The sequence below is a fragment of the Glycine max genome, chromosome 3 (genome assembly GCF_000004515.6).
Source record: "Glycine max cultivar Williams 82 chromosome 3, Glycine_max_v4.0, whole genome shotgun sequence".
In the NCBI taxonomy this organism is placed as follows: Eukaryota; Viridiplantae; Streptophyta; class Magnoliopsida; order Fabales; family Fabaceae; genus Glycine; species Glycine max.
The window spans coordinates 7,878,138-7,901,033 of NC_016090.4; the positions used below are offsets into that span (position 1 = coordinate 7,878,138).

At 30.9% G+C, this 22,896-nt stretch overlaps 2 protein-coding genes across 3 annotated transcripts; one reads left to right on the forward strand and one right to left on the reverse strand.

Moving 5' to 3' along the window:
• Positions 1 to 2,147: 2,147 nt before the first annotated feature.
• On the forward strand, positions 2,148 to 4,337 carry LOC102668583 (uncharacterized). The gene is made up of 2 exons (XM_006576461.4): positions 2,148 to 3,253; positions 3,847 to 4,337. Exons 1-2 carry the CDS (start codon positions 2,281 to 2,283, stop codon positions 4,164 to 4,166), a joined length of 1,293 nt encoding a protein of 430 aa, XP_006576524.1. The 5' UTR covers positions 2,148 to 2,280; the 3' UTR covers positions 4,167 to 4,337.
• Positions 4,338 to 19,665: 15,328 nt separating this feature from the next.
• LOC100818384 (trihelix transcription factor GT-3b) lies at positions 19,666 to 22,616 on the reverse strand. 2 transcript variants are annotated; one of them, XR_005890875.1, is made up of 3 exons: positions 22,138 to 22,616; positions 20,843 to 21,577; positions 19,666 to 19,879 (listed from the first exon to the last, which is right to left on the reverse strand). XR_005890875.1 is itself a non-coding variant. In XM_003522019.5 (2 exons), exons 1-2 carry the CDS (start codon positions 22,432 to 22,434, stop codon positions 21,053 to 21,055), a joined length of 822 nt encoding a protein of 273 aa, XP_003522067.2. In that variant the 5' UTR covers positions 22,435 to 22,616; the 3' UTR covers positions 20,772 to 21,052. The 2 variants fall into 2 exon arrangements, 1 of the variants encoding a protein (XP_003522067.2); XM_003522019.5 differs by lacking the exon at positions 19,666 to 19,879 and having other exon boundaries at positions 20,772 to 21,577.
• Between the last annotated feature and the right edge of the window lie 280 nt (positions 22,617 to 22,896).

The following is a 22,896-nucleotide window of genomic DNA, read 5'->3' on the forward strand; positions in this document are numbered from 1 at the left end:
TCATATTCAAGGAGATCTAGCTTAGTTGATTGAATAAGGCATGTGACTGTTGTAAATTTCTGAAACTATCTGATACTATATTCAATTCGGACAGATAAAAAAAATTTCAAGCATATCCAACATATATGAAAGCGTAAGGTCAAAATGGATCCTTTGTCTTAGCCTTGTGGTTGTGTCGTTAAGTAATTCAACTTTCCCTGAGTTTGCTATTAACCAAATTTTTTTTGGGGGGGGGGGGGTAAAACTAAAAGAAATACAATGAGATCAAACCCAAAATGAAATAATCGTCGAAGAGTGTGAGTATCTCAAGTAAAGGATTATTCCAGTGTATCATAGGCTGATTTGAGATTGATTATGACCACAAAAACTCATTTTGTCCCCTATTTTATTTATTGAGTGAAGAATTAAAGATGGGTACTTTTGTTATGCCCAAAGCATTTTTGGAAAAGTATAAAAATACCACTGAAACAAAGTCTCAAACTTTTTTAATAATAATAGAAACAACCCAAAAGAGGCTAATTACTCTAAATTATTCAATAGAGGTGGGTGAGTCAACATTAGTAACCAGAGTCACATGAGTCTGATTAGCACATTGAGGACCTACATCACCCCCAAAAGTGGACTTCCTTTTGGGAAGATTAAGATCCAAGATTTCACAACTTGCAACAGGAAAGTTGGAAACATTCTCAAAGCCTTGGTGTCTCCACATTTTTAAATAGAGCATTGCTATATGTTACGAAAAAAATCCTACAATTGCACGAACCTAATCATGGACGGATATCATTTTTTTTTAACTTTTATTGATTACAAAATTAAAAACTATATGTAAGGTGAGATTTGCAGAAATTATGTTTTACGAAATTTCATTCATAACAACAACATTTCTCTTTTAAATATTGCAAAATACATTTTAGGCTTCCAATTTATAAGGGCCCATTATAAATAGGTTTTGCCATAACAAAACCAACACAAATTGGGCCAATTCACAATCCCCAAAACCCTAGAAAGGAGTCAGCAAAGTCGGTGCAATTCTTCATAGGAATAGTACTAACAAGATCCCCCGTTGTGGTGGACCACATTGCTATCTCTGACCTCAAAAGTCAGCAACTTCGGCAGCGTTTTGTTTTTAATTGGCACAACAACATTCACACGGTTTGGCAGACTTGGACTGCACCCACATGATGGCATTAGTAAAATACAAAATTCCTATGCCAGAATGCATAGACGTGAGTCAATGCTCTTTCATCCAATATTCGTCTTTAATGTACCCTCTCGTACACCCTATCCCGGTAATAATATAGCATCCTAATCTCTTTTTTTTTAAGAGAATATAGCATCCTAATCTACCCAATGTACCTTTTTTCACCCACCCCCTTGTAATAATGGTATATTATAATAGACCCTTTTTATTCACATTCACACTAAGATTAGAAAGGTAAATTGTTTTTGGAGTTTGCAAATCCTTTAGTATTCAATTTTGTTCTATCATTAAAACCATATTAAGCTAAATAAATGCTAGCAACATAGTACAGTACTTATTTAATATCACAAATTATTGCATGGTCTAGAGTTATTGTTGTTTATGACCACTTAGTACTTATTAGTAATAAATTACACATAAATGAGTATTAGTAACTTTTTCTTTTTTATAAATTAAAATTTTTAGTTGTGTATCATGTAAATATGAATATATATAATAATTTTTGTTCTGATATATTTTTGTAAACATTTTCTATTAACTTAAATTTATCAAAAAAACTCAAACCTTTATGCAAGTCTTACTTCTTATTCAATAAATTTTACTTATAATATTATAAATTTTAACCAACAATATTCTAATACTATACAATATATTAGAAAAAAAATGTGTCACTAACATTTTTCTATTATTTAAGATTATAAAAGTGAATTATTCAACTTAATTCGAGTCTAAAGCACACATTTACATTCAGCATTTAAAAGAAGAATTTTACCATATACTAACAACACCACTCTATCATAATTACCTCCTAGAGGATATTTATGATTTGGTTCCAAAAAAAAGTGATTAAACCCATTTTCTTTAATTGTTAAGTAGTAAAGCCGACTTTAAAGACTAAAAATAGTTACCCCTTTTAATTCCCCAAAGAAACTTCTCCCCACGTTCCCCCTCTTGCAACCTACTACTATATCATTCTCTTTCTCTAGTTGTCAACCATTATTTACAATTCTCACCCTCTTTCCATATTACACTTTTCTCCATCCTTCAGTGGCAGTGTGTGCAAAAACTTCATATCATTCATGGCCAAGCCACAGAAACCACAACCAAAACCGGGGTGTTTCTCTTTCTCCAGCTTCCTACGTGTGCTTCTATGTGCTGGAAATGGAACTAGTCCACCAGTGCACCCTTATCACATCACAGAATCAGATGAATCAAAAAATGCACATTTCACCAAAGAAAAAATGGTGGTGAATGATAATGGTAATGATGATATTTCTGCCCCTGGAGTTGTGGCAAGGCTAATGGGTTTGGATTCACTTCCGAACCCCAAATGGGTGGTGAAATGTGGTAGTGGCAGCATCCCAGATTCTGTTCCTAGAAGCAGGTCAGTGAACTTCGTTGACTACTTGCTTGAGTTTGATGCTAGCCATGTTAGTAGCCATAGGAGGGTGAAGACTTCAACATCGTTCAGAGAGGTTCCTAGTTTGGTTCAGAACCAAAAGGGTAACAATGGTAATAATCTCTTTGTGTTTTGCATGGATGGTGATGGTAACATGAGGGAAGAGAAAGAGGGTAGAAATGAGATGAGGGAAGTGGAAGAGTTGAGGCAGAGGAAGAGGCAGGGGAGTAATAAGAACAAAGAGAGTGTGAGTGTGAAGAAAGAGAAAAATCAAGGGAAGAAGAACAAGAAGATTTCCAAGCTGAAGAATGAACCAAGGAGGGTACCTTCTTCTAAGAATGGTTCAAAGGGTCGAACTCGAAACCATCATGGTGAGGTTAAAGATTTGTCATCTGTGTCCTCAAACTCCTCTAAGTGTAGTAGTTCTTGTAGTAGTAGTAGAAAAAATGGTGTTAGTTCAAGATCAAGGTTCAACACTTCTTTGTCAAATGCACACAAGAAGGGGGTTGTGGAACCAAAATTCAGGAAGAACATGAGAAATCAGAATCCAGTGTTGAAGGAAGAAAGTGAATGCAGGTTGGAAAATCACAGTCCAGTTTCAGTTGTAGAGAGCAATGACTACTATCCTTTCCTTTATGGAACTGATTTTCTAGGTATGTTTTTTCAACTCAATCCCTTTTTATTGATTGGTTTTATTTGTTTTAAATATACTTGTTTGATAGTGGTTGAATTGAAATTGAACATTTGTTGCAATGCCATTTTCACTGCTTTGTTACCAAACTCTAGCTCCCTTGTGAAGGAGAAAGTATCCAAAACATAAAATGGGTTGTTTGGTCTGACTAAACAGTTTATTTATTTAGTTTTTTCTTTTATATAAAAAATGATAAAACTATCATCTTGGCTTCTACTTTACAAAAAGAAAAAAATTTACATGTTGCTTCATGTGTTTTCAGTGTTCTTTTCTTGTCAAAATTGGAGTTTTACATCATTAATCTATGTTGACTTGAAAGTAAATTTTTATTATTCGAATTACCGAGATTAAAGTCTAATTTTAGTCGCCAAAAACATCTATAAAACTGCACCTAAGTTTTATCCCTTAAAAAATCAGATTGCATTTTGTTTAGATTTGTACAATAAACAGGTCCTTTAAGCTTCTAAAGTGGCAACATTATGCATTCTTCACCTGCTCTTGTAGCTTCTTTAATTTTAATTTTACCTACCTTAACATGTGATTTTTTTATTGCAGATGGTCCAAGCTCCGTTGCTTCAAAGTCAAAAAAGTGGGGATCTCCATCACTTTTGTCATTGGGTGAAGAAGTTGAAGACAGTGCAAGTACTAATGAAGGTTATACCTTCATTGATGTCAACAAGGAAGCAGAGTATTACTCAGAATTGATGTTGAAGCTTCGTACTTTGACTGAACAGGATATAAGAGAATCAGATTGTACCTCAAAACGTGTACGCGAGACTGAAAACTTTGGGGATATTTGTTTGATGTTTGAGCATAAAATTTTCGACCATTTATTATATGAAGTTGTCAATGAAGTTTTAGAACTTTATTATTGAGAATTTTGTCATCTTGATGTGTAAAGTATCAATATATAGATGTAGGATATTACGTGATGATTTTGCAAATGAACTCTTCTGTTTGCTACATGATACATAAAACTAACTTCAAGTATTGAATGAAGGATGTTATTTTCCTCAATTTTTCCCGAAGATAAAAGAACACTACAAGAACAAAGACAATTCATGTTCTTTAGATTTTGTTAGGTTTGGTCTTGATGAATGATCTCATATTCTTTTTCTTGGTCATGTTTTCATATAGACTAAATTCTCAACTATTTCTTAGAATTATTAGTTACTTTAGAACCAGTTTGGATTGCGAGTTTTCAGTTTTTTTTTTAATTTTTAAATGAAAATTTTAGAATAAAAATAAGTTTAATTAAAATAAATTTGAATTATTTTTTAATTTAATTTGGAAACATTTTTACTTGTACTTTTAAAAGAATAAAATTATTATGTTTTAGTTGCAAAAATCATATAATTTATCAAAGATCAACCTTTTATCTCTTATTTTTAATCAATAATTCTTTATAGATGATGAAGAGATGTCAAGAAAACTTATTTCTCAAACAAATCTTCATACATCTATATATAGACATTGGTTTATGGAGAATACACAAGAAAAACATTGTGGATGTAGCTTAGAATCAATAGTTTGTTATCTAATGGATGTTATCATTCTAATACTCTATCTAAGAGTAGTTATCAGTATTTATCCAATATATTTCAATCTGACGAAGTGTTATTAGATCAAATGACAAAAATATTGTCAAGAAAAAGATGACTTTTCTCATATGAGATGGTTAATTGAATAACTAAAAAAAATAGATAAACTTTTTTTTTTCTCTTTGTCTCATATTGATGATATTCTTAATTGAAAGATCTCTATATCAATAATACACATTTCAGTTTGGCAATGTCTAGTGCCAAAGTCATTGAATGAGAAAGTCGTCAATCCTTCCCTAAAACAACTATTTAATGTACTTTATGCGTATGTTGGGTTACATGTGTGTATTAATATATTTTCAATATTATCACCATTTCCATAATTATTATTGTAACATCTCATTTTTCGTAAACTAATTTAAATGGGATTCTATTTATAAATAAATAGAATTTTACAAAAATGACGAGGTTTTTATAATTAAATAAATAAGCAGAAATAACTTTATTAATTAAAATAATGGTTTGAGAAAAAACAAGTATTTTATTTATTCATTTGATAGAGAATAAAATAGAGTTCAATAGAGTAAATAATAAGTTGTAAATAACCTAGCTATAAATAGAGACATGCTAGGTTAGTTTTCATACTGACAATGCCTCCTCTTTCTCTCAATTTCGTTTTTCCCTCTCTTCTTCCCAAAACCCTCTCTTTTTTCTCGCATACCACCAAACCTATCTCAGAAAAACAACGATCTCAGACTCATTCACCGCTAAATCGTAGTGAAATTTGAGCACCATGTTTGGAACTCATTTCCGAACATTCTCACCATTGGGAATTACGAAAACATGTTGGAGCTAAGAGAAATGTCCTTCACATTATAGCTTTTTTTCCTCCATAGAAACCCAAAACTATCTCAGTAAAATCACGATCTCGGACTCGTTAATCGTTGGATTGTCATAAAATTTTGATATGTGGTTCGTGTTTCAATCTTTTCTCCTTCTCTCTAACGTTTGGGAACCCTATTAGAGCAGTTAGAGGAAAAACTTGAGGAATCTCAAGAAACCGCTAGAGATGCCGCTATTGTTGTCACAATACACACGTGAGCCCGCTTAGAGGTAAAAGATGAGTTTATCGCAATTGGGGTTAGAATGAACATGTGTAGGGATCCTTAGAGGTTTAAATTCAGGTTTATTTTGGGATGTTTATTGAATTATAATTTCTCCTTTATGATTATAAATACAATATTGATGTCCTAGTACAAATTGGTTGATAAAATAGAGTGCTCTTGGTGTTTTCATTTTTTTATACATATGATTTTGATTAATTGATTTTGATATATATTTGAAGGGTTTTATTCCCCATGTTGTGATAAACCTTTTGTATAAATTGTTATATTGAGATTATGAAAAGGTGATTCAAATTGTGAGTATGTGATAAATTGAACTTGTGATGAATGGTGAAATACATGTGTATTGAGGTGTGTGTACTGTGTTGTGAGCTTTAAATTATTCAATAATACGACTAGTGTTATCTTGAGAAAAGTGTTTATGTACAGTGTTAAAGAGAAAATGTAGGTTTCCTATTTAGGAACCAGTGTTAAATTGTAGCGCAACGTGTTAAACGTGTTTGAAACACGAGTGTGAGGTTGTGGACATTGTATAATTCATGAGTAGTGTCTATAAATTGAATTTGTGAAGAATTATGGAATAACATGTTGCTTTGGGATTATAATATTGTTATTGAAATTTAGTACAAGTGCAAAGTTGAACATGTGTTAATTTGTGATATACATGTAAACATGTGATGGTGGATTGTGATATTATGAGATGTGAAATTGTGATCATGAGTTTTAGTTGTGAATAAGTGTGTGATAACACTTGATGTAACATTACTTGTGTTGTGAGCTATGAATTGTACAATAACCCGACTAGTGTTTATCTTGATAAAAGTGTTGATGCGCAGTGTTAAAGGGAAAGTGTAGGTTTCCTATTTAGGAACCAGTGTTAAATTATAGCACAATGTGTTGAATGTGTTTAAAACACGAGTGTTAGGTCATCGGTATTGTATAATTCATAAGTAGTGTTTGCATGTAAAAAATTGTTTTAGGGGTTGGACCTGAATTAGGAGGGAGAGGCCCTGATGGACTCTTAGGAGTGTAGGCCTTGGGGGTAAATACACCCAGTTTGAGTGCTCCTTTAAGCTTGTGTCGATCCCACATGGTTGGAGCATTCTTGCAAAACAACGTGACCCTGACTGGTTTCCCTATGATTTTACTTAGTGAGAGTAACCTGACATACCCATTTTGTGGTATGTCTTGTTATGTACTCCTAAGCACCCCAGGATGGTTTTTCACTGACATAGTACCACATTGCATATAGACTTGAGTCTTAGCATAACTGTTGCATAACGCTTGCTAATTGTTTATTATGAAATTGATGTGTTATTATGTCATGATTGGATTGTGTGATTCATGTGTAGGGATGGGTAAATGGACCCAGGTCCATGGATTGACCCATGGGGCCCGCGGTCCACGCGGGTAACGGACCAATTTTTTTAAATGGTCCATGGTTATGTCATATTTTTTGGCCCGTCCCGCTGAACCCGCAGACTATGCGGGTTTGGCCCGTGGGGTCCGCGGGTTGCCTGCATTAGGATTTTATTGCTTCAAATATGGAATCATTTGTTGTTGGAGATGTTTAAGTTTCATATTTTAGATTTATTGCTTAGATTTTATTTTGTTAAGAAATTATTTATTTTATTGATGTAATTGACTAATTGTTAAGATTTTATTTACATTTGTATTGAACTTAATTTGATTGTGTTGTATTTTTATTGAAATTGAAATTCTTTTAAAATTAGGCTCGTGGATCGGCCCGTTTGACCTACGAGGTCTGCGGGGCGGGGGCGGACCAATTTATTTGGTCCATGTAAGAATGCAGGGTGGGCTGGCCCAGTTCATTGCCAATGCGGGCTTATATGGGCGGGCCTTATGCGAGGCGGGTCGGCCCGCTTACCCACCCCTATTCATGTGTAATGTGATTGATGATTGAAAAGTAAATTTTAAATGACAAAGTGGTGAAATTACGTGAGTTATGTTGAAGTAAGTTGTATCTCATTTATATGATATGTATATCTAGTTGTCTTAATTCTCTATTAGTTAGGAATGTGATAACTCACTCCCTATGTGTTGTTTGTGTTTGGATTCTATAATGATCTTGAACTTTATGTTCGGGGGAGCAAATGACTAGGTGAATTGCTTTAAGGAACCTTATGCTGAAGGACATCGAGACATAATGCTCTGATAGGATGTGACATTGGGGTATAGGTTTCTATATTAATTGTATGAAGTCTTGGACAATCTTGTTTTAAGCGGAGAAGTTTTATTATTTATTTGGACAAGTTTTATTATGATGTTAGAAAAGTGAATGTGAGTCTTTTATCCTTTTGAAAGACTTTTATTTAAACGTTTTTTAAGAACTTTTAATTAATTATAATTTATTATTCATTTTATTATTATTATTACATATATGTATGGGGTAGGGAGTGTCACAATTATCACCTTTACTACAATTACCAATAAAAATACTTTCATTGTAGTGATCATTGCCTTTACTAAAATCATTGTTAGGTACCGAATCACTATCATAACTATTGTCATTACAATAATTATCATTATTGTGACCATAACTATTGTCATTGTTACCATGGCTAACACAATCACCATCGTTATAATGTCATTGTCAATTTTGCTAACACTATCATAGTAGTTACCACTGTTACACCCATTATTGTTACCTCTTTGTCTCCTATCCCATGCCAATTGTTGCCTTCATTATCAAGCATGTTTGAATAAAGAAGTAGGAACCAATGTTGTTTAAATTTAAGATTTTTTGTCAAAAAAATAAAATTACAAGATTTGTTATTAAATTTGAAAACTGAAAACCATAAATTTAAAACTATAAATTATCAAAGAAAATTCAAAATTGACATTTTTATTGTGCAAGGCCTTATTTTTGAAGTTTTTAAATCTCAATCTAGTAAAAAAAAATGTTCACAAATAGATCTAGTTACAATAAAATGTTGTTAACTCCTTGGCAAATGTATCAATTCGTTCAAGTAGTATTTAAAATGGTAAGACCGAGTGTCAAGTCTACATGAACTTTGACTCTACTCGAAGTTTGTATATTTTTAATTTTAAGTGAAAAATTGACTAAATTTGATATTTGTCTACTAATGATGCAGAAATGTAAAATTAAACCGTAAATAAAAAGAACTAAGCAGAGAACATGCAAGAGACATAAAACAAACACTTGGAAGGGGTAAATTGTCGCTTGATGCAGAATTTTGTGGACATACAAAGCACATGCAAGAGACATAAAACAAATGCTTGGAAGGGGTAAATTGTCGTTTGATGCAGAATTTTGTGAATGTATTGGGTGCTTAGTCTATCGAAACTACTCTTGATGCAATGTTAGAGATTTTTCACCATTTAATGTTATTCCAACTATTACCTCATCTACTAAACTATCATAACCATGATCCCTCATGTGAAAGAGCCTAAATTATCTAATTTCACTCCTAATCCCTCAAGAGCTACATCAAATAATTTTCTTTAAGAATAAAGATGCATAATTAAGGCTAAATAAAAACATTCTATCCCTAGACATGCATTACCTAGAAGCTATTTTCAAGTTCTTAGGGTGCAAACATTTTCCAATGAGTAAAACCCTATAACATACATGTGCATGGGTAATCAAACCATAAACAAGACAATAAACTAAAAAAAGAAGCAATAATATTGAAATAACATTAAATTGATAGTAAGAATAATTACATCAAGAGTGTTTGGTTGTCAAGCTCCCAACAATAGGTGATTTAGCCTCTCATTGTCATGAGAGACTCACAAATACAAAAAAAAGCAAAGGGAATGGAAGAAAAATGGAAGGAAGAAAGTTCCAAGTGAGTGAAATTTCTACTCTCTCGTGCCCTACTTTTGTCTTGCTGACAAACTTAATGGCACAGTGTTTTCCCCCTCCTTTTCCTTTTAAAATGTTACACAATGATATTTTTTTACAATGATTGTGCGCTAGGCTTGCATGTGCTCCCTGAGTCCATATGCAAAGTCTAGTTGGCTTAAGTGATCATGTGCTAAGCTGTCAATTGTGCACTATTGCACGATATAGTTGGCCTTCAGATTGGCTCTTTGCGCTAAGTAGGTGTTATCGCACTGAGCGCGTTGTTCCAGTTCTTCAATATCTTTACCTCATGTTGTGTCAATCTTTACAAAAAAAGAACAAAAATACTGTAAATTTACTAACTTTAGCATCCTCTAGATAAAAACTCAAAACAAGTTAAATTCCTATCTTTTTAGATCAAAAGAAGCTTTATAAGAGAGGAAATTAGATAATTCTATGTGATTTAAATATACAAATTACATATGCATAGCAATTATCAAATGCTAAAATTAAATAGAATAAATTAAAAACTAATCAAATTAATAATTAAAAAACAAAAAGGGATTGGATTGTAGATCTAATTTTGAAAGTTGATCCAATCTAATCTAAATTGTACTTATAAAAAAATATTTTTTTTATAAAATTACTAAACAATTAATACTTTTCTTATTAGAAAATTATGAAATTCGTATACTAATTTATTTTCTTTACAAATTTCATTATTCCAATTATATGTTGTCAGTGTGCAATGAGTTTTATTTCAATATTTATTTTTTAAAGAAATTTTAAGACTATTTTGAATAATGTTTATAATTTAGATGTGATATATGATATTTTAGATTTAGTTAATATTAATTGATTATTTATAATAGAAATATAGAACTGAATGATCTAATTCAATCAAATTCAAACTAATTTTAATCGAATTAGATTAGGTCACTTGATATTATATTTCAATTGATCTAAACTAAGTTTTTTAAAAAAACTTATCATTTAATATTGAGGTTACAAAATATTATTCATTTGAATTCTTAAAAATCTAGGATAAATGACATTTTTCAAATTCAAAAAGTAGACAAGAGATTATAAAAATTAAAGACTAAAATATGCGTGCAATCTTAAGTATTAATATGAGGTTTAAATCACATGTCCCATGGATGTGTTTCAATTCATGGGACATGTGATTTTTACTACTAAGAATATCTAATTTCATTGATTGAGCATTGTGCGTATGTAATTATAATTATGTGTTACTGTATTTGATTAAGGTTAAAAAAATGAACATTTACTTAATTATGTCATTTATGTTTGAATGAAACTTTAAATTCTTTTTTAAGAACTTTAGGATCGGTCACATTTCTTCCTAATAATTCAAAAATTCACATTAATTTTTCAAAATTATAAAATTTAATTATATTAATTACTAAACGTTGGACAAATTAGTCTCTTAAAATGATTTAATACTGCCCATATGTTTTATATTTAGGAATTAATGTAAAAGTTTTAGATTGTTGAGAATTAACATGCATGTAGTCCTATTTATAGTGGATGATATTTATAGTTTGGGAATTGTAATTAAAATTATCCCTCTTTTCTTCCCTACACCGTTCCCAATTCCCACCTCCCTCCTTAATTAGGTTGTACTATCTCATTCTCATATATTTTTTTATATTTAAGGTTATTATACATAGGTGAAGAAATATTTAATGAAATTAAAAAAGTTTATATTTGAATTAAAATATCTTTATTTAATACCTTTATCTTTGATACTTACATTATCAATAGTGAATATTAAATAAGGACATATTTGAAAAAAAATGCATTAGTATGAGACTTTAAAATGCTAAAACATCAAATGTTTTGGAAAAAATAGAAAACTAAAATATCAAAAGATCAATATGGGAAGGAGGTAGTAATAAAATCACAATTTCATTGTGTGTGGACACATAAAATCTTGATACTATTTTGCATTTGACACAAACAAAAATGGAATTGCATTTTTGTTAAAATATAGGTGTTCTAAAAAATCAAAATGGAAATATATTTATACAATGGAAACATATTTTCATTGTAGTATATGGGGATGCAAAAAAAATTATAATAGAAATACATTTTTGTAATGGAAATGTATATCTGTTTTGATTTTTTTTGCACCCTCATATATAACAACAAAAATATGTTTTCGTTGTATATTTTGTACAATGGAAATATATTTATGTTGAAAGGATATTTTGGAAAAAAATATAATACATGTGAGAGATGAGAATAAAAAACTTTAGGATGTGAATAGTAATTCCCTTAAGTTTATGTTTAGTTCGAGGTACTTGTAAGGTGAAAGACCAATCCTACTTTAGGTCCAATGACTTCATTTTATTCTAACCTTGATATATACTCGACTTTGTAACATTTATGTTTGATTTCTGATCAATTTTTCTTTTGGATTTCTCTTTGATATTTAAAAAAATCTGTTTTAGATCACCGATGTCTCATCTCTTCCCCTCCTCAATCAACCAAATTTAAAATGAACTTTTCTTCACTCCTTTTCCATCGTCTTCTTCTACTGGTTCTACCTTTTCTCATGAACTAACTCCCTCTCAATCCCCTACCTAATCCCTTCAATTTTCCCATTTCTTTTTAATTAATTAGATTTGCAAAATCCTAATTTCTCTAACCCTAACAAAACCCCAAAATTCAAAGTAGAAGATGGAGATCCAACAAGTTCGGGATCATGGTCAAGTTCGAGTTTTACAGCGATGGGTAAGAGAAAGAGATTGTAGACATATTTACCAAAGGACTTCCTTTGATGTTATTTGAGGATTTTCGAGACAGTCTCAGTGTCCGTCGACCTCCCGCTTTGACTGCGGGGGTGTGTTAGAAGATATGATAATATATTCCGATTTTATATAGTTGTTATATCTATTAGATTTATCTTTAATTATATCTTTAGCTATTAGGCTTATCTTCAGTTTTATAGTTGTTATATCTATTAGATTTATCTTTAGTCATTCTATTAGATTTATCTTTAGCCATATCTTTACCTTGTAATCTTGTATATAAGCGAATGGTGCTTAATGAATTATTCAAGGAAACAATTTCTTTCATTTATGAACCTATCGTTGGGGCTCGCACCTCCCTTGTCGTAGTTCTTGAAAGCTGACGTGGCAAAGTTGGAGTTTGTTCATTGCGTCGGAGAAGTTATTGCTGTAGGATTGGAAACTCTGCCCGTCGGAGTTGTCGTCCTTGCTGTAGCTTGAGAACGATTGTGTTCTCGCATCGGTGCTGTTAAAGTAGGTGGCGAATTGCATTTCGAGGACGTTGGAATTGTTGGAATAGTTTTTGAACTCACTGGAGCCGTAGCCGGTGTGGAAGCTCTCGTCAGCAACGTTGGTGTCCTCGCCGTTGCCGGTGAAGCTCTCGTCATGGTCTGCAGAGCCTCGACTGTAGCACTGGAAATCATTCACTCAAAACACAAATGCTTTCTAGCATCGACAAGATCAAGTTTGTTCGATTCCTTGTCTTTGAGCAAGTTGTGTTTTCCATCACCACATTCCGTGGGCTCACTCGCACCGTCACACAGATCAAGATTCTCGCCATGCACAAAAGAGAAAACTACCATGGCCACCGCAACGCTTTTCTCCCTTCTCCATCTCCAAGTCAAGAATCAAAGGCCATATCCCCAACCACACATGAACGTGTTGATTTCCTACTCATCTTAGTCGTCGATTCAAACTTTTGCTCATCCATTAATCGTACATGGCCATGTGTCTCACATCAAGGTTTTTGGTTTTTTCCCACATTGTTCCTTTTTTTTTCTCTGGAGCCTTCCCACTTTTACGTTTTTTTTAAATCTTTTTCCCCAAATCCGTATACAAACCTCTGATGCACTTTTTTCTTGCATTGAATATTCAACACCCACCTCACTCCACAATAAAGCACCCCCTACGCCACCTCCAAAGCCCAACTTGTCATGAAACCTTTTACACACCCAATACTCAACAACACACATTATTAGAGATATTTATTTTTTATTTTAATTGATTCGGCGATTCTTAATTGTTTGAAAATTTAAATTTGATTTTAAAATAAATATTGGTGGCTTTTGAGCTACCACAAATTTTGTTATCAAATATTTAACAGAAACATCATCACTTAATTAACAACAGATATCTAAAACAAAATTTTTCAAATATCAAGAAGCAGATCCGAAGGAAACATTTATCAGAGATCAAATGCAAAAGTAGGATATATATTAGGGATCAAAAACATATTTAAGCCTTTAAAATATATGTTTTTCATTTTAAGCGTTATTTAAATCATTTTTACTTTTAAAATATATTGTTAGCTTATCCTTCAATATTCACTACTTTTCTTTCAAGGATATAATAGACATTTGGCTTTATTTCACATTTTGCTATCCAACTATTATTATTTCATGAATTTTATTATCTATTTTTTTTCAAAGAATTTTATCATAAAAATTTTGGCAAAATTACATTTTTGGTCCCCAATTTATCTCAAATTTTGGATTTGATCCTCCAGTAATTTAATTCACGAACTGGGTCCTCCTATTTTGTAAAATCGTGCAATGTTGGTTTATGAAAACAATAATGCATTTCATCTTTCATAGAGTTGACATCCAATCAGAACATGACATGCGACAGACATCATTTAATAAGAACGTGACACGTGACAGTCAATGTCACTTATAACGGTCAATGTCTAATTATGACTTGGGGGACTAATATTGTACGATTTTACAAAATAGGAGGACTCAGTTCGTGAATTAAATTACCGGGGGACCAAATCCGAAACTGGAGATAAACTGGGAGACCAAATTTATAATTTTACCAAAAAAATTTAATTTTTATGCATTTTAGCACATATTTTCTTTCACACATTTTACCATCTTGGTCTTTTACAATATTTCATTCCATATCAAATGTTGAATACTGTGAATTAGGGTACTTTATTATGTATGTGTGTGTTAATAGAATATTTTTTGTCACTAATACGTAAAGGTTTAGTCTAAAGTAGTTGTAAAATCAATTGCTAACAATTAAAATTTTAATTTAGTAACTAACCAATTTTCTTTTGGGTACCAAACTGTAAGTATATATATTGGCTCTTACTCGAACAAGTAGATCGAATTAGTCACACCAAGTCAAACGATTTTGTTCTTAAATTATTGACATATTTTTTTATAAAAAAATCGATGTTTTATTGTTAAGTGTATGGGTATTATTCTCTTATGGTAATGGAAAAAAATAAATATTCAATTTTTTTGTAATTATTGTAATTAGGACCTCTAATTTTCTAATATATTATCACAAGTTTTGATTATTTGGACCAATTATGAAATTAATCTTTAGCTTGAGATTTAATCACACTTAAAATTTCTTATTCCTAAAAAAATATCTTTAAATTATTTAAAATATTGTAAAAACAATTTCACATTATACTGATGACATATTAGATATATATATATATATATATATATATGATATAAGATCTTTGAGATGTCATAATAAGACATAGTTATAGATTTTATATTAAAAATTAATATAATATTAATTTATTTATTTTTGGTATCTATGAAATTGGTGTGAAATATTCACCAGCTTTAATGATGATTAATCTCTGTCTAAAAGTTTGGTTGATTATTTTTAGTGAGATCTTCTCTTTCAATCTCATTTGCAAATCTGAGATGAAACTTTAAAGGAAATAAATTTATCACCACTTGAACTAACAATTCGTTGATAATTAATCCAATATTAATTTATTTAATATCATATTCAGCAAATATTTACTTAAATGGTTAAATTTTTGTATAAAATAATTGTCGTGAGTGCCATCCTAGCCTGTAATTATGTCCAATGGTGCATTTTTGTGTCTTTATGTCGGTGCGCCCAATGGAACATACCTAAACATCAATTGTTTTGATTTATTATTTTATTATTACATATAAGTAACTATAAGAAATGTAGTCACAAGAAAAATAGATAGAGCATTATATATCATAATACATTAATGCAAGGAGAGGTTAAAAGGAAAAAGGAAAAAAGAAAATAAGGTTTTTATATGAGATCTCATGATATGGCCTTCAAGGACTATATTTTTGCGTGGAGAAATCTGTTGTGCAATGCAAATTTTTTCGTAGTCCTATACCTATATATATATCTTCCAAAAAAAATTCCATTTTTAACATTTTAACATTACACTAGCCTCTCTTAGTCTAGTCTTTCTTTAATAAAAATAAAACTATTAATATACAGATTTTGAATTTTTAATAATATTATAATATGATATATTAATAATCAAATTATTCCACTATTATAATATATAGATTTATATCATCCATATATGAATAATTTTATTTTTCAATTTTTTTTCAAAATTTATATTAATAAGTTAAATTTTTTTGGGAATGATTAATAATTTAATTTTCGTTATACAAAGAATATATAATATACTAATAAAGACAATCATCATTTTTTTCATATATAATATTAATTTATTATATTTTCTGTCAAAACACAAAGAAGTCAAAAAGAGTAGAGGTAAAAAAAAAAAAAAAGAAGAAGACAGAGAATACCCTTCATTGTTTTGACACTGAGTAACATCAGCTTTGTGGCTTTTAAGGAACAAAATAGATTTTCAAGGGATTGTCTTTGATATGACTTTTATTGTAAACAAGATTTAAAAGTCATTCATGGCATGATTTGTATTAAAAGGGGAGGAAATGGTTGCCTTTTTTGAAATTGGTATGTGAATCTTATACTGTTTACTTCTTTATAAATGGGTTCTGTACTTTTTCTATTAATAGTTTTTCTTATTAGAAAATTAAATCCACTAATTTGTTGAGTGTTAAAATAAATAAATAAATTTTACTATTTCAAATTTCAATGGTGATATAAGGAGAAGTAAGTTTTCGTACATATGATTAATAACTATCTATTTGTCATTCATATATGATTAACGTGACTACATTTACGTGAGTAAATAATTTATTAAATATAAGATCATCAGATTATATTGTATGCCAGTAAACATTTTTATACAGCATGTATGGCAGTAAACTTGTACAGTTATATTTGGGTTATTTGTTATATATATATAAATGGTTCCTAAAAGCTTTTTTGTTGTTTTTAAAGAGACAATTTCGGTTCCAATATTGAATAATTTGAACAGCACATTGTTTCATGTAAAACCGGGTTCGTATCGCAATGTTCCAAACCGTTTGGGACTGATTAAGAAGGTGCTGTTTAATATTAAAGAAACAACGCAGGAATTTGACTTTACTATACAAGAGGAAATCTAGTTAAATCTTTAGGACATGAATTTGACGTTTGAAAATTTTCTCATTCAAAGTTCAACTTTTGAGATCAAGAGAAGAAAAAAAAATACAAATCCATGTCCATTTTATATTATTTTTTCTTCAATTTTCAAATAACTCAAATTATAATTACAATATATTTGAACCCAAAAAGACATACAAACATGGAAACTAATATTGTTTGAAATGAAAATAAAAATTATATCCATACACTTTACTTTTTCTTTCATCCCTTTTCACCCCATTTTTTTTCTTTCCTTTTCTTTTTTTGTTTCAATTTATATATATATATATATATATATATATATCTTCTTCATAAAACCCCATCTGGTCTGGGGTGTAAATTTATCGATCAACATTCAAAAATTACCTGTGAAGATAATGAATGATAGCATACAGAAAACTTTAGTTGAAACATATCCTATTAACTTACCTAATACTAGTAATTCTAACTTGTCTGCACAGAAATAAAGACTAAGTAATTCTCTTGCAAATGCATCTGTCTGCCATTCATTATATGTTGTCAGTTTGTCTTACTAAATATTATATAGTAGAAAAATTAGCAGGGAAAATGTTATTCTAAATAGTTTTAGATATGATAATTGTATGTATAAACTCTAATTAGGAAAATGTTCGTTTAGTTTGAGATAATAAGACGAAAGCTATTATATAATTAGAAAAATGCTAATTTACTTTCAACTAACTATGATGATATATTCATCAAAAAATCTAACTATGATGATGTATTCTTCAAAAAATCTAACTATGATGATATATTCATCAAAAAATCTAACTATGATGGTTATGGCCTTTAAAAAAAAATTTGATGATAATGGATGAGTGAATAATCTGTTGCCTCTTATGATTATACCTGTTTAATCATGGAAGTTGTAGTAATTAAATAACAGCTTTGTTGCAATTACTCATAAATTCATTCGATTAATTAAGGTTTATTCCCCTCAGAAAGAAAAAAAGCATATAAATATATATTACAGTTACATCGCCTTATTCAGCCTCATTAACATATAGATAATTAAGCATTGATTTGGTCAGGAAATTAATATATTGGGGTTTTTTATTAATAAATTCAATTAGTTAACTGGTAAGTCACAGGAAGTACAGGGAATTCAACAATCTAAGTCAGAGTTTACGCATTCTCATTGAAATGCTGTATCAGCTTTAATTTCTTTTCTCCCCTGGCCGTGTCAGCTTAAACGAAAATAATTCATAACTTGCGAATAGTGAAATCCAAGTACATAAGTTTGGCGATGCACAACCTGATGGTGCAAACGAGTATGAATGACTATATTTGGAAGTTCAATTCGTTATAATGAGATACGTTTAATTAATTAATAACGTAGTAGGCATATGGCGTATACGAAAGTAACACTCAAGCATTCATTGATTAAGAAATAAGTAATATTTCAAATTAATTATAATTCAAATGATCCATCATTAAATCTAAAAACACGTAAAATAAACAAAGCACAAGCATAATAATTATCGATAAATCATATATATATATATATATATATATACTATGACGTGATTCAGTATTTCTCATTGATACCTTATTTTCTTATTTTCATTTTTGGTACCATGCCATCTAAATTATATTTGAGTCACTTTCACTAATTTACATTTTGAAACTGCCTACCCGTTAAAAAAAATCTTATCTCTTCTTCTACTAAATCAATCAATACTTGGAGTTATAAAGTGGATTATTGCACCGCTAATGAACCATAACTAAGCTATATATAATATATTTCTGATTTCGTACAGTGATACCTTAATTTATTTCTGATTCAATTCCCTCATATATATATAGTTGCATTAATACCTCCTCGGCCATATTCCTGGTGGAGTATATAGATCTAGCCCCAGCTTTATCCTAGCTAGCTAGGGAGAAACACCACATTAGCTCTTGAATTGTGATCTTCATATTATTGTTAAGTAATTAAGTATGAATTGTGTAACAATTTTTAACTTGATTACATGTGTACTTGGTGATTTAAATTATATACAAAGGATAACATTATGATAATTAATTGAATTTTAATTAAGAATTTTGGTAACTGGTCAATTTTTTAAAATAAATGATAATAGATGAATATCATAAAATTGAATTATAAGTGAACATTGAATATTTTTTGCACAAATCAAAAATAAATATTAAAAAATTTGCAATAATTCATACAATATATTTAACTAATTGAACCAGTTCCTTTAATACATACACGCGAAAGTTTAATAATATATAAGTGATTAACTTTATTTACACAATATATACCACCAGTCTCAATTAGACACACAAGGCAACATTATCTAAGCATTAATTACCTCAATTATGTGTATGTGGGTATGTGTTATTTCACATTGAATTTTATTTTACTTACGGGCTCTTAATTATTCATTCATTCATTTATATATATTGGATCAGCATTAATTGATATTCCACTCTCTTTTTCTCCTCATAAGCATTAGCTCAGTTATCTATGATCTCCATTTCTTCCTTTACCTTAACTATTTTCTCAACGAAAGAAAAACAAAAGACAATTTAGCATGCGTGTATATAAAATGGATGATTATGAAACACGATATCATGCAGCTGAAATTTACTTATTAAAAGTCATAAGTTCATACCTAAGCTGCTGATAACGTTTCTCCGGCTTCAATTACGTCTAGCGTTCTCACGTGCACAGGTCAATGTAACTATAATCCTTGAAGACCTCTCGTGTGCATGCAAATCCATATCAGCTAGCTGTCAAAATATCCTCATGCGGATGCAAAATGACAAATTAATGAGCTCTAAAATCTATCCTTAACTAGGAGATTAATTGTGATATATATATTTCGGAAATTTCAGGTCACCCAATTATTTTTCTTTGTAGCATCTTATTAATTAGAGGATCATCATATACAACCAACAACCGTTTTTTCTATAAATTGTTATGACTAAATTTCATTTCATTCACACAAAGGAAAAATCATTATCTCTTCATCGTTGAGCTCACCCTTTAAGATTATGAGCTTGAAGTGATTACAACCTAATATATCTAGATCATATATAAACCCTACTTATGATTTTGTTCCATATATGTTGGTAGGGAAGAGTAAAAACATGCACATAAATCTAAATTTCTCTCCTTTTATTTTTCAATTGTAAACGAAAGTGAAACTAACGGCACTTTGTAATGAGCCATTTCAACAAATGCTCCATTAATCTTAAAATTGTGCGTGTAAATATATTAATAGCTATTATGGCGAGCACATAAATTATCTTGCGGACAATGATATTGTACCCGTTTTCAATTGTTTGTTTGTTAGGTAATGTGAATTTTTGAACCATAGTGCTCAGTACTATAGTTTATATATCCATCTACACCTACTACCAGATCGAGAGGCTCTTTGAAACATTGTTAAATTTCTTGGGGGGACACACACTCATACATGAGATATTGGTCTTCTCTCAATGATAACAGAGCTATAGTGCCTAGTTTGTGTGACCAAAAACCATAATTACCATGGCCGAGTGCCATATATACACTATTACAAAAATGAAAGTAACAAAAAAATTATAGTTCTTCTTTGCATCTGCTAAATTAGAAAGCCTCAAGTGGGTAAAACAGGAGGGGGAGAGATAGAAGCACAACTTGACAAAATCATAAGAACAAGTATACCATAAAGTTAATTTTTCTAAGAAATTGAGTTTCTAAGAACAAACCTCTATAATCAAGCTTCCTTTCATGAGAAGAAGAGGAAACACATTATAGTTGGCCACTTGGCTAGCTAGCTAACTACTAAACTACATCTCTTGCCTTTTTCTTGGAGCCCACTATTTGTATTTTCTTGTCAACAATCAAACACTAGTTTCTTCTTAAGTCCGAACAGATCATCGAAGTGAGTTTTGTGTGATAGAACAAAGTCCTCTCCACTACATTCCTTGTCTCTCTAGCTTGTTTAGCAAAGCTGTGATTAGTGCATCCCTCTTCTCAGCCCTAGCTTCTTCCCTAATCCTCCTTTGTTCCTCCCTTTCTCTCCATCTTTCTTCCATCATTATCCTCTCATTCTCCAACACCTCCATGGCTTGCCTCCACTCCATCTCCTTCAACCTCCTCTCATTCTCCCTCGCCTCGAACGCCACCATCCATTGTGCTTCTATTTGCATCTGTTGCCTCATGAAATCCTCCAAAATCTCCTTCAAATTGTTCAAACTACCACCACCCCCACTAACTATCTTTGCCTTTTTCTTCTTTCTGTCGCTACCGGCTTCAGTACTCTCTTCTTTGCCATCTTCTTCGTCCGATGAGAGCTGCATCGTCATCGCCTTGTTCTTCTTCGATCCACCCCCAGCTTCAGCCCACAACATTCTCTGCATCCTTGCCGTGAAAATTGCATTGAATTCATTGTAAAATGGGAATTGCTGTCTCGTCGCTTCTTGCTCCATTGTTTCAAATCCCTTCACATCTCAAAACAAAAGTACCATTTAGTTTATGTAAAAAGAAACCTATAAAGCTTACAATATAGTAACTACAACTAGTTAGAACTTTTCTCAAACACCCTTAAACTCTTAACTATCTTATTAAAGTCTATAAAACCATTGTTATTTTTTAAACTAATTCCCACCTTTATTATCATAATAGGAAAAAAAAGTTAATTTATGATAATTTTATGGTATTGAGAGGAATCTAAACATTTTGTTAGTTATTTTTTGGAACTAGTAGTTGAACGAGTTTAAACAAACGAGAGAAAAGGAGAGAGCTTTTCAGTAATAATATCAAAATTCTTAAGTTTTTTTGAGGATATCATTGAATTTCTCTTAATTTATCCCCAATCAAAGTGCTAAGGTGGTGATTAATAAAAATTTCTTTGTATGCATGAATTTATGATCAAACTCAAGATCACATATTTTCAAGATTGGAACTATTTATAAGACTCTCACCAATTTGAAGAAAACAGGGACTTCATCATTTTATTTTTAGGAGTTTGATGCACGTATAGAGATGAACAAACATATACCTTATAGCGAGTAACAAGGTTTTTCCACTTGCACTTGCACTGCTCTGCACTTCTATGGTAACCCTTTTCCTTCATTCGGTTGGATATCACTTCCCACAACTGTTTGTTCCTCTTAGTCTCCATGAAAGTCTGATCCAGCTCTGCACGGATCACAAGAAACTCTTTTGTTTCTTGGATGCTCCATTGGGGAAACCTATCAGTCACATCCACGTTGACACTACTCATACTCTGAGGAAGAACCCTTTGTTTTTGTTGTTGTTGTTGATGCAGATGACGAAGATGATGAGTACCCTCCATTCAAATCGAAGAAAAGTTTGTGACTTGATCGAATCTAAAGCTAGTTCTAGAAAGAAGAAAAACTAGTTACCCCCTTTAATTACACAGAAAAAGATTTTTTTTTTCTTTTTCTTTGGGAGAGAGAGAGAGAGAAAAGAAAAGAAAAAGAAAGGTTTATATATATATGGGGGTGGTGGGAACATGAGAAGAGACAGTTGTGTTGTGAATCGGGTTAGAGAGGAAAAAGAGAGATTTGCTTTGCTAGGACAATTAAGGGTTAACTATTTATGTTATTACAGTTTTATTCGTTCAGATAATTCATAACATGCTATTAAATTATTAATCAATATGATCATATGGTGGTTATTTTGAATAAAGAAAAAAGTTGGGCAACGTCATCAAGTTTTTACTTAATCTATTGTTTCAAGGACGGTCAAAGTCTAAAAAGATCATATTTGAGGGGGGGAAATACAATAATCACAG

Coding starts and splice junctions, on each gene's coding strand:
- LOC102668583 (XM_006576461.4), top strand. CDS start 2,281: ATGGCCAAGCCACAGAAACCACAACCAAAACCGGGGTGTTTCTCTTTC. Junction 3,254..3,846: donor TTATGGAACTGATTTTCTAG/GTATGTTTTTTC, acceptor TTTTTATTGCAG/ATGGTCCAAGCTCCGTTGCT.
- LOC100818384 (XM_003522019.5), bottom strand. CDS start 22,434: ATGGAGGGTACTCATCATCTTCGTCATCTGCATCAACAACAACAACAA. Junction 21,578..22,137: donor ACCTTGTTACTCGCTATAAG/GTATATGTTTGT, acceptor TGAGATGTGAAG/GGATTTGAAACAATGGAGCA.